This window comes from Salvelinus namaycush, chromosome 4 (genome assembly GCF_016432855.1).
Source record: "Salvelinus namaycush isolate Seneca chromosome 4, SaNama_1.0, whole genome shotgun sequence".
In the NCBI taxonomy this organism is placed as follows: Eukaryota; Metazoa; Chordata; class Actinopteri; order Salmoniformes; family Salmonidae; genus Salvelinus; species Salvelinus namaycush.
The window spans coordinates 57,431,764-57,453,347 of record NC_052310.1 but is presented as its reverse complement, the minus strand read 5'-3'; the positions used below and the strand labels follow the sequence as shown (position 1 = coordinate 57,453,347).

At 42.9% G+C, this 21,584-nt stretch overlaps 1 protein-coding gene across 1 annotated transcript in view; it reads right to left on the bottom strand.

Annotated features, from left to right (window-relative positions):
- Positions 1–21,584, bottom strand: part of LOC120045932 (CUB and sushi domain-containing protein 1-like) — a 346,822-nt gene that overhangs the window by 131,489 nt on the left and 193,749 nt on the right. The window contains exons 17-22 of the mRNA XM_038990858.1: positions 21,325–21,512; positions 19,683–19,871; positions 17,182–17,298; positions 16,739–16,954; positions 1,727–1,915; positions 521–690 (exon numbers count right to left, since the gene is read on the bottom strand). Of these exons, the coding sequence (XP_038846786.1) occupies positions 521–690; positions 1,727–1,915; positions 16,739–16,954; positions 17,182–17,298; positions 19,683–19,871; positions 21,325–21,512 (1,069 nt within the window). The remainder of the gene's footprint in view (positions 1–520; positions 691–1,726; positions 1,916–16,738; positions 16,955–17,181; positions 17,299–19,682; positions 19,872–21,324; positions 21,513–21,584) is intronic.

Sequence of the window (21,584 nt, the reverse complement as noted above, 5' to 3'; positions counted from 1 at the left end):
TCCTTCCTGAATCCCCTTCCACTTCCTCAATTATTGGCTATTAGATGCACAGAATGTATGATGAAAGATTAACAAAAACATTTCATTGTACAAGCCACATGCACAGGCATTTCAGATTTCTCATATGATGTTACACTCAAAGAGAACACTTATCCTCTCTTGTTTTCAATAACATATCTGTATAATTAGTGGTCTTCAGGGATTGTTAAAAACGTATTTCCCTCACAGTGCTCTATATGCCTCAAGCTCTGTCACCATGTAATGTTAATGAAGGCATTAATAGTTCATGATCTTACTGAGTCCCTGGCTCTGGTCTCCTACAAGTTACCTTGGGTCATATTCAAACTGCATTCAAAGAGAAGATGGTGCAGTGAAAAAGTCCCACATTGAGCCCTTTATTAACCATTTATGCACCTTGCAGTAAGAGGATTATGCGTGGGGCAGTATTTATGTGTAACATCAACAGAGTAAATATCCAGTGTAGTGTATGAGTGATGTGTAGTGTGTGTGTGAGACTCACCTTCAGGTAATCCCCCTCATGGAGCTGGAAGTGAGTGGCTGTGACACGGATGCCCTTCCCTGTCTCCGTCTCAATGCGGTAAATGCACTCATGGTTATTGTCATAATTGGATGGGTAATTGGGTGATAGCAGAACCCCCTCACTCCCAACGGTAGTGGCTCCACATTCAGCTAGGCAGAGACACAGAGAGAGAAAGAGCAGGAAAGAGAGAGACAGAGCAGGAGAGAGAGAATGAGCCAAAGAGAGAGAGTCAGAGAGACAGAGGAATGGAGATAATTTGATATTAAGACATTTCATGGCAATCTGGGTTTGAAGCAAGAAAAATATCTTAATTAACTTTAGAGAACTGTCAAATTTCCCTACACACTAGAAGCTGCTGATTCCACAGAACGAGCGAGAGAGAGTTAGAAGACCTGTGAGAAAATGTATATCTGGCGGTCATGAAACTGAAGAGGGGCATTAAAGGAGCAGTTTAACCCAGAGAGAAGAGTTCACCACAAATATTCAGCAGGTTGAACCCAGAATACTTCCGCAGCTGCTGCTCTGTTACCCACTGATGGGCCAATCAGGTGTTGCCCCTGTTGGAATATTACCCATTGGCATATTGATGAATCGCCACAACAAAAACTTGAGAGGAATATGAATTAATGAACGGCTCTCTGAATTAAGTGTGTGTTGGTCACAAAGGCTCAGGGCTGTGCTGGAATTGGATGTCCTTGTAGTTAATATTCTGATGTTGTTCCTCAGATATAGAAAGAAGCAGATGTTGCCTGTAGAACTTGAGCTGTGTGAGCTTGAGCCCGAGTTAAGTTATCGTGGGGTGATTGCCTAATTTTCTCTACTGAACTTTTTATGGGAAAGCACAAGGTTCTTTGTAGGGGATGACAAAATGACAGCCAGATCATCTGTTAGCACAATAGATATGATATGTGTATAACTGTGTCCAAACTCTGCCCATAAAAAAGTATGTAATTGATAATAGGAACGAGCTGAGTTATATTCTTGAGATTGTAAATGAACAATTTGACTTTTTTCTGCAATTGAGGTAAATCAATCAATCCATTAGAAACTAGCTCATTCACTTGCATTACATTGTATGTTCGGTATAGCTCATTCTCCTGTCATGGGTAAAGTACAGTACAAGTTTTTTCAAAGTACAAGTATTCCCAGTTTGTCCAAATGAAATGAAAGCATGTGTCCACCTACCCACACACCTTGGCAGGGCTCCACTCCAGACCCTCCGGCCTCCCCCCAGGCAGGTGATCTTGTGGTCCCCCTCCAATCGATAACCCGGGAAGCAGGAAAAAATGAGTGAGTCCCCCACACCAAACTGGAAACCAACTCGCCGGCTGTAGGCTGGCACTCCTGGATCTTCACAAGGCTCTAGGCTGTACTCTGTGGAATACACCAACATGTTTATTAACTCTCAAACTACCAACATACAGTATTTTACATACGTGGACATTTTGGCCCCAGAAACTATTGGAAAAAGCAACAATCATCGCAAAATATCAACTTAATTCTTATCAAAATATCTTTAGACATGTAAATAATGTTATCTGAAATAAATAATAAATTTACCATAACAGACTGATGTTTTAGCAAAATTACAGTTATTTTGCATATCCTATAAAACTAAAATACTATAGGTTTAGTACAATCCACATTAATACTAAAATGTAGATTTGCCATCATTTGATTGTAGAATCATTTCATTTAAAAAAATTTAGAAATATATATTTGTGGTAAAAATGACCAGAATTTGAAGTAATCTAAAATATAATCTATGTAATCCCCAAAAGTAATTATTTACTGCATCATGAGAAGACCATAAGCAATAACTAGTAATGCTGCATACTCTAAGGTTAAAATCTCACCATTTTGGTAAAAATAGTTATAAATTGCTGAGGAGTAGTCACATTTAAAGACACAAGCTCAATTACATAGTACAAATATGAAAATATTAAATATTCTATATGATGCATTTGGTATTCAACAAAACTGTATGAATAAGGCTTGAAATTACATATGCTTTCTAAATATAGTACAATAACATTCAAAAAAAATTACAAAATATTTAACCTTCCTTATAACTGTAAAGTATATATTTGTATGTTTAGTATTAGAGAAAATGTGCATCATTTCTAAGGTTCTCTCTTGATCAAAACATCTACCCCAACCGTCACACAGAGCTCTAGCTTGGCTTCCTGAACTCATCAGGAACTCGCCTTTCATCTCATATTAATTAACTTGTCCATCTATGACTAACAGAAATAGTTATTTGTTTAAAAAATATTAATGGATATAAATCAGTATCTGAATGTGCTATAGTGATGAAACCACTCTCTCCTGCTGTGCTACGATGTAAGGATGTACAGTACGTAGCCTCGTTATTGTTATGTACATTTCTTGTGTTACTTTTTGATTGATTTGATTATTTATCTTGAGTTTATTTAGTATATATTTTATTAACTCTATTTCTTGAACTGCATTGTTGGTTAAGGGCTTGTAAGTAAGCATTTCACGGTAAGGTAATACCTACTGTATTGTGACAAATGTGACAAATACAATTTGATTTGATTGTAGGAATGTGCTTTGTCAGTGGCTGTGAGGTAGGGAGAGAGCCAGGAGTTGATGGACAGTCTGAATAGTGAATAAATTGGTAGAAGGGAAATCCCAGCTTCAATTGGTTTCAGATTTCACATTCGGTTGGAACTGGTACCAGAACCATGCAGGTAGTGGTGTAGTGGAGGGTGTACGCAGGTATACCCACTTATTTTTCATTATTTCTTCACATTTTAGGCGCAGCAATATACACACACGGCAGTAGGCCTACGCATGAATGTTCAAAAATGCAATTTGTGGAAACACACCATTCTAAAATGCGCACAGCACATGCAAGCGGTTTCATGGACATAGATGGAAATATCCCTTTGAAATAGGGGGGATTTAAAGATGCAACAACTATCATGGTTTGTTAATATGATTAGGATAATACCTTTAGCTTCTATACAATGAAATGCAGTTGAAAGAAAGCCAATAGAACAGGAGAACGCATTTATAAAAAATAATTGCTTCCACGTTTCTATGGTAGGTTTTCGACTATAGGCTATGAAGCAAGGTAAAAGAGACATGCCTCATAATATGAAGTAAAACTTCCAGGTTTCAAACAATTAAGGAACAGGAAAAATATAGCGACGCTAATGATAGGCCTAACCGTTCACTGGCAGATGGAAAGACTTTCCCAAAACCCCTCTCTATTAAATGTTAACTAGCTACAAAGTAGCCTGCGCCTACCTGTCAGAATGATATGATTATTTTCATCAATCCAGTGTCCATTTTGTTTGCAAACTCCATCTCAGCTAATCAAACCATAGTGCTAGGTGCCTACACACGCACAGGTACACAGTAAGCATTAAAAATTGATATTTATAAAAGTATCGCGTGGTAGTGCATGTTTGAAGTCGCTAACTTCATACTCCATTGGAAAACTGGATTACGTTGTGCAATTTGACAGAGGTCACAGAGAATTAAGTTTTTATAAAAAACGACAGATTGCTGCACAAAAAGAAAAGTCCCTTCAAATCAAACTTTATTTGCCACATATGCGCCGAATACAACAAGTGTAGACTTTACTGTGCAATGCTTACTTACAAGCCCTCAAACCAACTGTGCAGTTCAAGAGGAAGAAAATATTTACCAAGTAGGCTAAAATAAAAAGTAATAATAAAAAGTAACACAAAAAGAATAACAAAAACAAGGCTATATACAGAGGGCGACCGGTACCGGGTCAGTGTGCAGGGGTACAAGCTAGTTGAGGTAATCTGTACATGTAGGTGGGGGCGAAGTGACTATGCATAGGTAACAAATAAACAGCGAGTAGCAGAAGTGTACAAGGGGGGGGTCAATGTAAATTGTTCGGTGGCGATTTTTATGAATTGTTCAGCAGTCTAATGACTTCGGGGTAGAAGCTGTTGAGGAGCCTTTTGGTCGTAGACTTGGCGCTCCGGTACCGCTTGCCGTGCCGTAGCAGAGAACAGTCTATAACTTGGGTGACTGGAGTCTCAGACAATTTTCTGGGCTTTCCTCTGACACCGCCTATTACATAGGTCCTGGATGGCAGGAAGCTTGGCCTCATTGATGTACTGGGCTGTTCGCACTACCCTCTGTAGCGCCTTACGGTCAGATGCCGAGCAGCTGCCATACCAGACGGTGATGCAACTGGTCAGGATGCTCTCGATGGTGCAGCTGTAGAACCTTTTGAGGATCTTGGGACCCATGACAAATCTTTTCAGTCTCCTGAGGGGGAAAAGGTTTTGTCGTGCCCTCTTCACGACTGTCTTGGTATGTTTGGACCATGATAGTTTGTTTGTGATGTGGACACCAAGGAACTTGAAACTCTCGACCCGCTCCACTACAGCCCCGTCCATGTTAATGGGGGCCTGTTCGGCCCGCCTTTTCCTGTAGTTCATGATCAGCTCCTTTGTCTTGCTCACATTGAGGGAGAGTTTGTTGTCCTGGAACCACACTGCCAGTTCTCTGACCTCCTCCCTATATGCCGTCTCATCGTTGTCGGTGATCAGGCCTACCACTGTTGTGTCATCAGCAAACTTAATGATGGTGTTGGAGTTGTGTTTGGCCACCCAGTCGTGGGTGAACAGGGAATACAGGAGGGGACTAAGTACACACACCTGAGGGGCCCCAGTGTTAAGGGTCAACGTGGCAGACATGTTGTTGCCTACTCTTACCACCTGGGGGCGGCCCGTCAGGAAGTCCAGGATCCAGTTACAGAGGGAGGTGTTTAGTCCCAGAGTCCTTAGCTTAGTGATGAGCTTCATAGGCACTATGGTGTTGAACGCTGAGCTGTAGTCAATGAACAGCATTCTCACATAGGTGTTCCTTTTGTCCAGGTGTGAAAGGGCAGTGTGAAGTGCGATTGAGATTGCGTCATCTGTGGATCTGTTGGGGTGGTACGCAAATTGGAGTGGGTCTAGGGTGTCCGGGAGGATGCTGTTGGTGTGAGCCATGACCAGCCTTTCAAAGCACTTCGTGGCTACCGATGTGAGTGCCACGGGGCGGTAATCATTTAGGCAGGTTACCTTCGCTTCCTTGGGCACAGGGACTATGGTGGTCTGCTTGAAACATGTAGGTATTACAGACTCGGTTAGGGAGAGGTTGAAAATGTCAGTGAAGACACTTGACAGTTGGTCCTCACATGCTTTGAGTACAAATCCTGGTAATCCGTCTGGCCCAGCGGCTTTGTGAATGTCGACCTGTTTGAAGGTTTTGTTCACATTGGCTACCGAGAGTGTTATCACACAGTCATACAGAACAGCTGGTGCTCTCGTGCATGCTTCAGTGTTGCTTGCCTCGAAGCGAGCATAAAAGGCATTTAGCTCGTCTGGTAGGCTTGCGTTACTGGGCACTTCGCGTCCGGGTTTCCCTTTGTAGTCCGGAATAGTTTTCAAACCCTGCCACATCCGACGAGCGTCAGAGCCTATATTGACGCTTTGCTTGTTTGATGGTTCGTCTGAGGGCATAGCGGGATTTCTTATAAGCGTCCGGATTAGTCTCCCGCTCCTTGAATGCGGCAGATTTAGCCTTTAGCTCGATGCGGATGTAGCCTGTAATCCATGGCTTCTGTTTGAGACATGTATGAACAGTCACTGTGGGGACGACGTCATCGATGCACTTTTTGATGAAGCCGATGACTGAGGTGATGTATTCCTCAATGCCATTGGATGAATCCCGGAACATATTCCAGTCTGTGTAGCATCCGCGTCATCTGACCACTTCCGTATTGAGTGAGTCACTGGTACATCCTGCTTTAGTTTTTGCTTGTAAGCAGGAATCAGGAAGATAGAATTATGGTCAGATTTTGTCACGCCCTGATCTGTTTCACCTGTCCTTGTGATTGTCTCCACCCCCTCCAGGTGTCGCTGATTTTCCCCAGTGTATTTATCCCTGTGTTTCCTGTCTCTCTGTGCCAGTTCGTCTTGTATGTTTTTTCAAGTCAACCAGCATTTTTCCTGTTCTCCTGCTTTTTGCTATTCTCCTTTTTCTAGTCCTCCTGGTTTTGACCCTTGCCTTATTTCTGGACTCTGTGCCCGCCTGCCTGACCTGACCACGAACCTGTCTGCCACTCTGTACCTCCTGGACTCTGATCTGGTTTTGACCTTTTGCCTGTCCACGACCATTCTCTTCCTTTTGGATTAATAAACATGGTAAGACTCCAACCATCTGCCTTCTGTGTCTGCATCTGGGTCTCGCCTTGTGTCATGATAGTACGAACTGGCCATGACAGACCCAGCAGACTTGGACCAGCTCTGCCAAGCTGTCTCCCTGCAGGGAGCCACCATTAGGAGACATGGGGAGTTGTTACAGGCCCTTTTGGAAGGGCTCAGTTCCTTGACGGATTGCCACGCCCATGGGTTAACTTCACTAGGGTAGGGGGCAGCATTTGGCATTTTGGATGAAAAGCATGCCCAAATTAAACTCCCTGCTACTCAGGCCCAGAAGCTAGGATATGCATATTATTAGTCGATTTTTATAGAAACCACTCTGAAGTTCCTAAAACTGTTTGAATGATGTCTGTGAGTATAACAGAACTGATATGGCAGGTGAAAACCTGAGAAAAATCCAACCAGGAAGTGGGAAATCTGAGGTTTGTAGTTTTTCAAGTGATTGCCTATCCAATATACTGTGTCTATGGGGTCAACTAGATGTCAACAGTCTTTAGAACTTTGTTTCAGGCTTCTACTGGGAAGGGGGAGCCAATAAGAGCTGTTTGAATCAGGGGTCTGGCTGAAAGCCATTAGTTTAGTCACGCATGCGGCCGTGAGCGCAAGCTCCGTTCCTTTGCATTTCTAAAGACAAAGGAATTGTCCGGTTGGAATATTATTGAAGATTTATGATAAAAACATCCTAAAGATTGATTCTATACATCGTTTGACATGTTTCTACAAACTGTAATAGAACCTTTTTGACTTTTCGTCTAGACTTTGTGCTCGCGCCTTGTGCATTTTGATTACTGAACTAAACGCGCGAACAAAAAGGAGGTATTTGGACATAAATGATGGACTTCATCGAACAAAACAAACATTTGTTGTCTAACATGGAGACCTGGGAGTGCCATCAGATGAAGATCATCAAAGGTAAGTGATTCATTTGAACTCTATTTCTGATTTTTGTGACACCTCTCCTTGGTAGGAAAATGGCTGTATGGTTTTCTGTGGCTAGGCGCTGACCTAACATAATCGCAAAGTGTGCTTTCGCCGTAAAGCCTTTTTGAAATCTGACACAGCGGTTGCATTAAGGAGAAGTTTATCTTTAATCGTATGTTAAACACTTGTATCTTAGATCAATGTTTATGATGAGTATTTCTGTAATTTGATGTGGCTCTCTGCACTTTCACCTGAATGTTTGTTTGTGACGATGCATTTCTGAACATAACGCGCCAATGTAAACTGAGATTTGTGGATATAAATATGAACTTTATCGAACAAAACATACATAATCGCATGGTGTGCTTTCGCAGTAAAGCCTTTTTGAAATCGGACACTGTGGTTGGATTTACAAGAAGTGTATCTTTAAAATGGGTTATAACTCTTGTATGTTTGAGGAATTTTAATTATGGGATTTCTGTTGTTTTGAATTTGGCGCCCTGCAATTTCACTGGCTGTTGTCGAGATGGGACGCTACCGTCCCACTTGTACCAGAGAGGTTAAAGGCTATTATGAAGCAAATCAGGGAGATAGCTCAGAGGCTGCCTGCCACCTCTGAAAAACCCCAATCACCCAGCAATTTTTTCCCTCTCTGTGGTGAGTTTGTATAGCCTATTCCGGCTCCCCGAGAACCCCGCTTACGACCACCTCCTCTCAGTGCTCGCTTATTTTTGAGCCATCTTCGTTTCCTTCAGACCGATCGAAGATAGCATATATCATTACGCTTATGTCGGGAAGGGCGCTCTCCTGGGCTACGGCAGTTTGGGAGCAACGATCTGGAGGTCATCTGGAGGAATTTATGGCAACGGTGAGAAAGGTATTTGAGTCTCCGGTATCTGGGAGAAAGGCGGCCAGTGAACTGCTTGACTTATGCCAGAACTCCCGTAGTGTAGCAGACTACGCGGATGATTTTCGCACGTCTCTTTTCGATACTTTTCTGCACGGATTACCTGAGGATGTAAAGGATGAGCTAGCTGCTCGGGAATTGCCGGTTGACCTCGACTCCCTTATCGCCCTAACCATAAAAATCAATGGACTCCTAATGGAACGTAGGAGTGAGAGGAGGTCTCGTGCACACTCGTGCACCAGCTATGGCTCGTTCACCTTCGAGGGAATCCGGAAGTTTTTCAGAAGGCAGCTTTTCCGAGAGGATTCGAAGCCACCCGAGCACTCTCGTGATTCTACGATGGGTGAGTTGGATACTCCTGAGCCTATACAGTTGGGAAGAGCTAGGTTATCAGTTGGGGAATGCTCACGGAGCATGAACAGTAACTATTGTCTGTACTGTGGAGGGGCAGGACATTTTATAGCTACCTGCCCTATTAGGAAACCCTTGTCTCTAATGGGTACCAGCACTATGGTGAGTCAGACTGGGAGTTCCTAATTCCCATCACCCGCACACCCTTTTTTGTGCTTGTGCTGTGGGGAGACCAATCTAAGTTTCTCCGAGTACTCATTGACTCTGGGGCTGATGAAAGTTTTATGGATGCCACTATTGCTTCAGCTTGGTATTCCCACTCAGCCTCTCTCTGTTCCCATGGATGCTAGGGCACTGTACGGCCGCTCTATAGGGGAAGTCACTCATAGTACTGTGCCCGTTCAATTACGGGTTTCTGGTAACCACAATGAGACTATGCAGTTCCTCCTTATTGCATCTCCCCATGTTCGTGTCGTTTTGGGATGTTCCTAGCTACAAAAGCACAATCCGGTGATTGACTGGACCACAAGCTCCATCCTGGGTTGGGGCCCATTTTGCCAGCACAGCCTTCCCCAAGTCGCCTTCCTCGGGATGTTAGCAAGACTGTGGGTGTCTCAGCTATTCCCACTGAATACTATGATCTCCTGGAAGTGTTCAGTAAGGCATGTGCTACTTCCTTTCCCCCGCACCGTCCTTATAACTGTGCTATTGATCCTCTGCCAGTCACTACACCACCTCTGGGTCGGTTGTATTCTCTGTCCGGACCAGAGACCAAAGCTATGGAGGAGTACATAGAGGAGTCTCTGGCCACTGGGGCCGTTCGTCCGTCTGCATCTCCTGCCGGCGCAGGGTTTTTCTTTGTGGAAAAGAAGGACAAGACCCTGCGTCCGTGCATTGACTACCGGTGACTTAACGGTAAAAAATTGTTATCCCCTACCTCTCCTCTGTGTTTGAACCTCTCCAGGGAGCCACCATGTTTTCCAAGTTGGACCTTCGAAATGCCTACCACATGGTTTGGTTATGTGAGGGGGATGAGTGGAAGACAGCCTTCAACACAGCCAGTGGACATAATGAGTACCAGGTCATGCCATTTGGACTCACAAATGCCCCCTCTGTTATCCAGGCTTTGGTCAACGATGTGCTCCAGGACATGCTAAACCGTTTTGTTTTCGTTTACGTTGACGACATCCTCTTTTTTCCTGATCTGCCCAAGAACATGTACTTCATGTCAGACAGGTTCTTCAGCGCCTCCTGGATAACCAATTGATTGTGAAAGCCGAGAAGTGTGAGTTCCACCACTCCATCATCACCTTTCTGGGATATGTATTGCTGAGGGTAATATTCAGATAGATCCTGAAAAGGTGAAAGCAGTGGTGGATTGGCCTCAACCAACGTCCAGGGTGCAGTTGCAACGGTTTCTTGGTTTTGCTAACTTCTACCGCCGTTTCATTCTGGATTACAGCACCCTGGCGGCCCCCCTCTCGGCACTCACCTCTCCCAAGGCACCATTCAAATGGTCTCCAGCTGTCGACAAAGCCTTTGTGGACCTGAAGAATTGGTTCACAACAGCTCTCATCCTCATCCATCCAGACCCCTCACGTCAATTTGTGGTGGAAGTTGATGCTTCGGATGTTGGACTGGGGACCATCCTGTCCCAGCGATCAGCCCAGGACCAAAAGCTTCATCCCTGTGCCTTCCTGTCCCATCGTCTCAATCCTGCAGAGAGGAACTACGATGTAGGCAATCGAGAACTCCTGGCGGTTAAGATGGCGTTGGAAGAGTGGAGGCACTGGCTGGAAGGAGCAGAACAGCCATTCTTGGTCTGGACCGACCATAAAAACGTAGAATATCTCCGTACAGCCAAGCGCCTCAACTCCATGCAGGCCCGGTGGGCCCTGTTGTTTACCAGATTCAACTTCACCATTTCTTACCAAACCAGGGTCAAAAAATGTGAAGCCTGACGCTCTCTCACGCCTATACAGTTCCTCTATTACACCCTCGAACTCCTGAAGGATCGACCACGGGGTAGTGGTTTCCAGTACCTGGTTGACTGGGAGGGTTATGACCCGGAAGAGAGGTGCTGGGTTCCTGCTAAAGACATCTTGGACCTGGCCCTCATCGCCGATTTCCACCGCCGACACCCCGGTCAGCCAGGTATGCACCCAGGTAGGACACCAGGTGGCGTCCCTAGGGTGGGGCAGGGTAATGTCATGCCCTGATCTGTTTCACCTGTCCTTGTGATTGTCTCCACCCCCTCCAGGTGTCACTGATTTTCCCCAGTGTATTTATCTCTGTGTTTCCTGTCTCTCTGTGCCAGTTCGTCTTGTATGAATTTCCAAGTCAACCAGCGTGTTTCCCATTCTCCTGCTTTTTGCTAGTCTCCTTTTTCTAGTCCTCCTGGTTTAGACCCTTGCCTGTTTCTGGACTCTGTACCCGCCTGCCTGACCATTCTGCCTGCCTTGACCACGAGCCTGTCTGCCACTCTGTACCTCCTGGACTCTGATCTGGTTTTGACCTTTTGCTTGTCCACGACCATTCTCTTGCCTACTCCTTTTGGATTAACTTCTTATGGCTGCAGGGGCAGTATTGAGTAGCTTGGATGAAAGGTGCACAGAGGTGCCCATAGTAAACTGCCTGCTCCTCGGTCCCAGTTGCTAATATATGCATATTATTATTCGTATTGGATAGAAAACTCTGAAGTTTCTAAAACTGTTTGAATTATGTCTGTGAGTATAACATAACTCATATGGCAGGCAAAAACCTGAGAAGTTCCACTTCCTGTTTGATTTTTTTCTGAGGTGGCAGATTTTCAACCAAGCTCTCATTGAAATTACAGCGAGATATTGATGAGTTTTCACTTCCTACGGCTTCCACTAGGTGTCAACAGTCAATAGAACTTTGTCTAATGACTCTAATGTGAAGGGGGGCCGAATGAGACAGGAATTAGTAATCACTGCCATGAGGTGACCACGCATTGAACACGCGCCTTCACATGAGGAGGACCTCCGTTCCACCGCTTTTCTGAAGTCAATCTAATTCTCCGGTTGGAACGTTATTCAAGATGTATGTTAACAACATTCTAAAGATTGATTCAGTACATCGTTTGACATGTTTCTACTGACTGTTACAGAACTTTTGGACATTTCGTCACGTTATAGTGGATGCGCTTTGTGACTTTGGAATTGTTTACCGCTAACGCACTAACCAAAGTAGCTAATTGGACATAAATAATGGACATTATCGAACAAATCAAGCATTTATTGTGGACCTGGGATTCCTAGGACTGCATTCTGATGAAGTTCATCAAAGGTAAGGAAACATTTATCATGTATTTTCTGGTTTCTGTTGACCCCAACATGGCGGCTAATTTGGCTATTGTTCTGAGCTCCGTCTCAGATTATTGCATGATTTGCTTTTTCCGTAAAGTTCTTTTGAAATCTGACACAGCGGTTGCATTAAGGAGAGGTATATCTATAATTCCATGTGTATAACTTGTATTATCATCAACATTTATGATGAGTATTTCTGTTGAAACGATGTGGCTATGCAAAATCACTTGATGTTTTTGGAACTAGTGAATGTAACGCACCAATGTAAACTCAGATCTTTTGTTATAAATATGAACTTTATCAAACAAAACATGCATGTATTGTGATACATGAAGTCCTATGAGTGTCATCTGATGAAGATAATCAAAGGTTAGTGATTAATTTTATCTTTATTTCTGCTTTTTGTGAAAGCTATCTTTCGCTGGAAAAATGGCTGTGCTTATTGTGGTTTGGTGGTGACCTAACATAATCGTTTGTAGTGCTTTCGCTGAAAAGCATATTTGAAATCGGACACTTTGGTGGGATTAACAACAAGATTACCTTTAAAATGATAATAGACACATGTATGTTTGAGGAATTTTAATTATGAGATTTCTGTTGTTTGAATTTGGCGCCCTGCACTTTCACTGGCTGCTGTCATATCGATCCCGGTAGCGGGATGCAGCCATAAGAAGTTTTAATACACATTGTAAGACTCCAACCATCTGCCTTCTGTGTCTGCATCTGGGTCTCGCCTTGTGTCATGATAGATTTGCCAAATGGAGGGCTGGGGAGAGCTTTGTACGCATCTCTGTGTGTGGAGTAAAGGTGGTCTTGGATTTTTTTTTTCCCTGGTTGCGCATGTGAAATTTGCTAAAACTGATTAAAGTTTGCCTGCATTAAAGTCCCCGGCCACTAGGAGCGCAGTTTCTGGTGAGCATTTTCTTCTTTGCTTATGGCCTTATAGAGTTGGTTAAGAGCGGTCTTAGTGCCAGCTTCGCTTTGTGGTGCTAAATAGACGGCTACGAATTATAAAGATGAGAACTCTCTTGGTAGATAGTGTGGTCGACAGCTTATCATAAGGTACTCTACCTCAGGAGAGCAATACCTCGAGACTTCTTTAATATTAGACATTGCGCACCAGCTGTTATTGACAAAAAGACACACACCATCACCCCTCGTCTTACCAGAGGTAGCATATATTTTCTGCCGGTGCATGGAAAACCTGCTAGCTCTATATTGTCCGTTTCTTCGTTCAGCCACGTCTCGGTGAAACATAAGATGTTGCAGTTTTTAATGTCCCGTTGGTAGGATAATCTTAATATTAGGTCATCAATTTTATTTTCGAACGATTGCACGTTAGCAAGAAGAATGGAAGGCATTGAGAGTTTACTCGCTCGACTCCGGATTCTCAGAAGGATCCCCGATCTGTGTCCCCTTTTCCGGCATCTTTTCTTCACGCAAAAGGTGTGGATCTGGGCCTGTTCCAGTGAAAGCAGGATATCCTTCTCGTCGGACTCGTTAAAGGAAGTTTCTTCCAGTCCGCGGTAATTAATCGCTTTTCTGATGTCCAGAACTTATTTTCGGTCATAAGAGACAGTAGCACCAACATTATGTACACAATAAGTGTAGTCTGGCCCAGGAGTGTGAAGGTGAACGGAAAGGCTCTGGAGCAACGAACCGCCCTTGCTGTCTCTGCATGGCCGGTTCCCCTCTCTCCACTGGGATTCTCTGCCTCTAACCCTATTACAGGGGCTGAGTCACTGGCTTACTGGTGCTCTTCCATGTTGTCCCTAGGAGGGGTGCGTCACTTGAGTGTGTTGAGTCACTGACGTGGTCTTCCTGTCTGGGTTGGCGCCCCCCCTTGGGTTGTGCCGTGGCGGAGATCTTTGTGGGCTAGACTCGGCCTTGTCTCTGGGTGGTAAGTTGGTGGTTGAAGATATCCCTCCAGTGGTGTGGGGGCTGTGCTTTGGCAAAGTGGGTGGGGTTATATCCTTCCTGTTTGGCCCTGTCCGGGGGTATCATCGGATGGGGCCACAGTGTCTCCTGACCCCTCCTGTCTCAGCCTCCAGTATTTATGCTGCAGTAGTTTATGTGTCGGGGGGCTAGGGTCAGTCTGTTATATCTGCCGTATTTCTCCTGTCTTATCCGGTGTCCTGTGTGAATTTAAGTATGCTCTCTCTAATTCTCTTTCTCTCTTTCTTTCTTTCTTTCTCTCTCTCGGAGGACCTGAGCCCTAAGACCATGCCTCAGGACTACCTGGCATGATGACTCCTTGCTGTCCCCAGTCCACCTGGCCGTGCTGCTGCTCCAGTTTCAACTGTTCTGCCTGCAGCTATGGAACCCTGACCTGTTCACCGGACGTGCTACCTGTCCCAGACCTGCTGTTTTCAAGTCTCTAGAGACAGCAGGAGCGGTAGAGATACTCTCAATGATCGGCTATGAAAAGCCAACTGACACACTCCTGAGGTGTTGACTTGTTGCACCTTCGACAACTACTGTGATTATTATTATTTGACCATGCTGGTCATTTATGAACATTTGAACATCTTGGCCATGTTCTGTTATACTCTCCACCCGGCACAGCCAGAAGAGGACTGGCCACCGCTCATAGCATTGTTCCTCTCTAGGTTTCTTCCTAGGTTTTGGCCTTTCTAGGGAGTTTTTCCTAGCCACCGTGCTTCTACACCTGCATTGCTTGCTGTTTGTGGTTTTAGGCTGGGTTTCTGTACAGCACTTTGATATATCAGCTGATGTAAGAAGGGCTATATAAATACATTTGATTTGATTTGAATAAGTAAAAAAAAAAGTTACACAAAACGCAAAAAAAATAACAAAATTGCACAATTGGTTGGGATAATGTAAAACGTCAGCCATGGTCTTCGGTACCATCTTTCAAACACTGTTACATGTGTTTTGTAATCAAAGTCTGGTCTGTCAAAGCGTCTGGTTATTATTATTATTTATTTAGAAATGTTTGTGTAGAAAAGGCCCATGGAGTTGGTGGAATAATTCTTTAATTCATGGCCACTTACTCAGCTGGGCCAGGGGCGCTTTAATTAGGTCAGGTGGCAATGACCAACAGATCTCATCCACATAAAAGGAGGAAAACGCCTCTGTCTGCTCCAGAAGTTCTGTGCGTCCATGAATCCACCACAGACTACTCAGTAAATATACCACTTTATGGTTAAAGGAATTCCTGCCTCAGTCTCATCCATTCCTCTGTCACCTGACACGTGACCACCTGTTCACCTTCACTGTCATTCATCCTACCTGTCCAGCTACCCACACAGATTCCACTAATCTTTCAGTTTGTATTTAATCTGTTTGGTAACGCCAACCTGTCCTGTTCTCTACTCACCACCACTGTGAATTGGCTCCTATTTGAGCGTGCCGTTGAAGATAGGCACAGGCTGCAAACCTCTCGTTATTTGGTTTCTCCCGTTTCTCAGGGGTGTTTTCATTGTTTATTGGAAATGTTTATGCTAACTGTGTATTTGTTTTCATAAACGTGTTAAGTGTTGAGCATAAGAATGTTAATTGGGCAATTGTAATAACTTTAAAGTGTGCTATTTAGAGGTTTAAATGGTTTATGCCAAGTGGTTATTTAGGATTCCCTAATCCTCATTCAGGGCAGTTTGTCAGTTTTTGCCTTGTATTCGAGTTAAGTTATTATATTATTGGCCGAGTAAGTTTATTATTTTGCAACCAAGTTAAAGGCCCAATGTAATGTTTTTATCTCAATATCAGATCATTTATGGGTAATAATTAAGTAAATTACTGTGATTGTTTTCCATTAAAATTGTCAAAAATATACACAAATAAAATTTCTCAAGACATTTGCTAGGACTGTCTCAGAGTGGTCTGAGTGGGGAGGGAAAAGGCACCAAAGGGATGCATTGACCACAGAGTTGATCAATCCACCACAGCGGAGGAGCCTAATGGGAGGAATATGTAACCTGAAAACTAACTGTTATTGGCAGAGATTTGGAAATATTTTGGTTATTGGTCTATTCACCAGGAAAGCTAAAACTCCACCCATGCAAAACCCGCGGATTAGAATGTCCTGTATAAATTGCATTTTCAACCAGCAACTGTCAGAAATAACAGTGATCATATTTTTTCCCGCACTTTTTCAGTGTTAGTTTCATCAGCTGTTGTACACATATGAAACACAGGAAAAACATAATTTTGATTGCACTGGGCCTTTAATGATTTTGGTCATGTTTAAAATGTGTACATTTTTGTAGATACAACTCTGGATACAGTCTTCTCCATCACCTGCACTATAAATAAATACCGCATTTGATCTACTGACATCTTAACTGTTACTGCCCCACACTGGATCCTCTATCCTAACACAATGCCATTTACAATTGCATTTATAATCAATAACAATGTTCTAATCACTGCAGTCACATCAGATATTTGAATCCACATGAAACGGACTCTTAAAATGATACATTATACACAATGCATGACAACCCACCTGAGAAGGACATGTTGAAACCTTCATAGGACATGGAGAAATCTGAGACGAAGCGGAGCTGGGCGCTAAAGTTTCCAAACAGGCCGGCCTTGATGGAGGGGGGCAGGATGGAGCCAGTGAGCCTGGCCACGGGTTCCATGAAGCTGCCGTCCTCTGTGATGAGGAGGTAATCATGGGAGTCCTCCAGGTGGAACGTGTGGAAGAGCAGCTGCACTCCTGGAGAGATTCAGATAAGATTAGGCCTCCCTAAGTCACACATCAAAATCCCTGTCTCTACGTCACACCAGCCCTAAGGGAGGGCTGGGGCTTAATGTTGATGAGAATATAGAGATACATCATTCAAATGGGGTGATGTAGGCCTAGTCACAGCCGCTTTTACTTACTTAATGCTGCAACAAATTATTGGTTGGTTCTTACTGTAGAGAGCTATTCATGAGTCTTACCTTTGCCATGAGACACCTCTATCGTCCATGTGCAGTTCAATGAGTTTGGGTAGAAATCAGGAAATCCAGGGGAGAGAATGGTTCCTTTTTTACCAAAGATATAACCACCACACAACGCTAAGGGAAACAAAATGAAACACGTTGTGAATGAGTGTATGAGGCATTGTTTTCTAGACTCCCATACATTGAGAACTGAACATTATCAGTGATAAATTAATGCCATTTCTTGCATAACAATCAGTGGTTTTAGAAAAATAAATTATAACAGCATTTAAATAAATAAAGATGCAAACGATTATGAGCTCGTATCATTAGAATTTTGATTAGTATGCCAATAGCGCAGAAAATTGCTCAAAGAAATTGCTAAATTAAAAAGTCCAGGTGGGTTTGAAACCAGAATTTAGGTCAGAGCCTGCAAACAATATCCCTGGGTGTAAGATAATCTCTTTTGCACTTTGTAAATGTTCTAAACAAACTTTTAGTCACTCCTCCATGTTATTTGTAGAGACAAACCTAATGACAATGTGAAACACAGACGTAGACACATGTTTCTAGATTAAAAGCCTCAGTTTACCCAACTAAAGCTGAGTAAGATGAAGACATGGGATACTGTACACTGATAGTGAGTCTGTCTGGGAAGATCAAAGGCGAACTTAATAACCGAGGCAGAAGTCTGACAGGATAGACTCTGTCAGTGGAGAAAGTCAGGCAGAGTCGTCGAAACAACTTATCACTGCCTTAATTACAAGATAAATGAAAAAGGAAGAACAAGTTAAAGGAATATGCTAATCTACTTTGGTTTCAATGTAAATTTTACACTTTAATTGTACTTACCATGTTTTTGAAGCATGGAATCTATAACATGAATGTATATGTGAATAGACAAACAGAGGTCCAGAACCTCTAGCCTATGAGGATGAAGTCACTCAGTGTTTATATTTGGTGTGAGGATCTGTTAAATGGTTTGAAAATAGCTGAAAAAGGAAGCCGGCATTCCCAAGATAGCACAGGTTCCCATGAACAAATGCATGGAGTTGGCACTTGCAATTATACCCGATTCCATAGGCTATGGAGATGCTGGTGATTAAATGGGGCTCATGTCGCGCGTGTTATCATACACGCCCAAGGCTACCACTGAAAGTTAATCAGCGAGGATAGTTCTTTTGAGTGTGAGACAAATAAAAATATCATAATTGCATGGTATCCCAGCATGCGTCTACATATTTACTGAGGTCTGAGTCGTCCCGTTTGAAAGAAGAGGGGAAGATATTTTTGTTGTGAAAAACAAGGTGTACCTTCCCCCAAAGTGAGGGATCCTTGGAAATCATTACAAATTACTTCTGGTATAGATATCACAAAGCGGGCCACAAAAGCAGCACTGTATGTTTATGATAAGACATGGATAAGACAAATTGTGGGCGTAAACAATCCATATCAACAGTATCGTCTTTGCCACAATGAAATGGATCATAAAGATGGCCCCGCTCTTAAGAGCTTAAGTCCTGCTTGCACCATAAACACAGCAGTGGGCAGGAGGAGACAGGTGCTCAGGATGCAGGACTAGTGAACCATTTCTACGGGATATGAAGAGTGCATTTCTGCTGCACTTCTAAGAATGAGGGTTCTAAGAATTATACTACAAGAAAAACACAATGATGGATGATCAATGTTATGCTCTGTGATTGTTCATTATTTTTCACAATTTCCAAAAAGTATTGTGCCATAATCCTCCTTCTAATATAAAACATTCTATCTCTTCCTGAAATGAATGGGTGATAAATCCAATTTAAAAACCAGATAGCAGCTTTGTCTGGAACAGGACCTGTCTATTGCATATGCCTACAGCCTTGTGAAATGATAGAGTAAGTAAGAGGGACAAATAGGCAGATACAACGGAAGAAAACATTTCATATATCTGAATGGGATGTGGAAATGCCACCACTGTCGATCATGAAGGTCAAGTTCAGAAGAGAACACATTCTGTATCAGACTTGGCTGGAATAGAAAATACAACTGATAAGCTAGTTGTCTGGAGGATGATATTGGGTGTACAAAACCTGACGGTCAAACGCTTGACTTACTGGAAAAATATGCTGTACAGGTTTATTTTCATCCCAAGTAGTGAGAAACAAATGAGATAAACAGTTAGAATAATGTCTTTCTGCAGAACCTCCACCCTGTCTACTGCCTCTCTGACTCTCTGTTGTCCGACATCCAAAGTTATCTTAGTGTGTATATTCCAGTCACCTCTCCTCTCATCAAGAATTAATGAACTCAGCCCCCGAGGGGAGTCAAAGAGGCTTACCCTTTCCCCCAGATAAGAGAGAGATTCATTAGCAGGGAGTTGTGTCTCCCACATCTCTTTCTGTGAATGTGATGGGGAGTGTGAGGAGAAGTGGTGATAGCTGGGTGCTGCCACGCACGTACTGTAAGTGCACCTGACACGAACAGGAAAAAGGAGAGGAAGGAAGGGTTGGACGAGGCTAGATGGGGTACACTACCATCACAGCTGGGCAGTGCGTGATTCCACTGATGGTTCCTCTCACACACGATGGGTTCCTCATCGCTCAGCGTGTAGCCTTGATCACAGCTGAATGTCACCCTGGAGCCAATGGCGAAATTGTTCCCATGCCGCTTTCCATTGACCGGGATCCCAGGATCTAAGCAGGAATCTGTTTCCATCATAATACCTTTAGGGATAGAAATAACTATTTAATTCCAATTTCAGGCCCTAAATGTAATAGAGAATGGTGTCATAATTGCTCTTTACTGTATAAATCATGAGAGGGAGCCACAAGGAGTTCTCTCTCCATTTCATCCCTTGATGGAGGGTTGTTCTCATAGAACATATTGTAATAATAATCAAATGTGAATTTTATTAATGAGTTTTTCCAAATAGCACACATGAAATGTTTATAAAGCACAATAGATGTCATTAACAATTTTCAGCCATCTGTCTGGATTTGGTAGTCATGTCTCATCCCTGCTTACTTAAAATGACAGCCAGTATTGTGCTATAGTAATTGTGGTTAGGTTAATATAGGAAACATTTATGGCATACATTTTTTGTGAGTATATAGTATGGAAGCTTGAATAAATTCAGAAAGTATTCAAACCCCTTGACTTTTTCAACATTTTGTTACGTTACAGCCTTATTCTAAAATGGATTTAATAAAAACATGTCCTAATCATTCTACACACAATACCCCATAATGACAAAGCGAAAACAGGTTTTTCGATATTTTCTCCCATTCTTTTCTGCAAATCCTCTCAAGCTCCCCATCCAACCTGACAGAGCTTGAGAGGATCTGCAGAAATGAATGGGAGAAACTACCCAAATACAGGTGTGCAAAGCTTGCAGCGTCATACCCAAGAAGACTCAAGGTAGTAATCGCTCCCAAAGGTGCTTTAACAAAGTACTGAGTAAAGGTTCTGAATACTTATGTACATTTATTATTTCAGATGTACATTGTTTATACATTTGCAAAAAAATCTAAAAACCTGTTTTTTGCTTTGTCGTTTTGACATATTGTGTGTAGATTGATGAGGGGGAAAACAGTTTAATCCATTTTAGAATAAGGTTGTAATGTAACAAAATGTGGAAAGAGTCAAGGGGTCTGAATACTTTTCGAATGCACTGTATCATAGTATTTGGAGGAAGAATTTGGCTAGCTATTTTACAACAGTATTGAATTGTTGATAGATTACTAAATCATCTTATTGCAAATGACAGCCTAGTGCTATCATTGGTGATGTAATAACGTTATATCTCATGAGCTAAATCTCATGAGGTTGGCCTTCGTAATCACCAATTATTTGGCATTTAAATCACAGTCCTGTTCAGGCAACAACACTAATGATGACAAGCTATCAAAAATAAGTGTCAATCTAATTTCACAGCTCCTACACCACTTCAGTAATATTGAAATGGTGTAAGAGCTGTGAAATTAGATTTACACTTCTTGTGATCACAACACCCACCACACGAGCTGAGTCAATATTGACATCAGCAGCACACACATGAAAGCGATATTGCACCACCAGTTGTAGCCATTAAACATTTTGTGGATTGCAAACACAACGTCCTCAGCTTTCAAAGGTAGCCCTGTGGATACATTTCAAATTGAAAACCGTAGAACTCACTGTCGTAGCGGATCTGGAAGCCCACGCTGGAGCGACTGTTGTCCGTGGTGAATAGCAGGTACATGTAATTACTGGTGCTAATGAGAAAATAGGGCGCCTGAGTGCCATGATACTCTCCGATTAAAGGAGAGGAGTTGGAGGGGCCATCCCGAATCTCCAGTGTGTCATAATTAACCTCGGTCTGAAATCTACATGAAAACAGACAAAAAAGAAGGGGAAATGGAAGTAAATTAGAAGCTACTATTCCATCCAGGCAATTT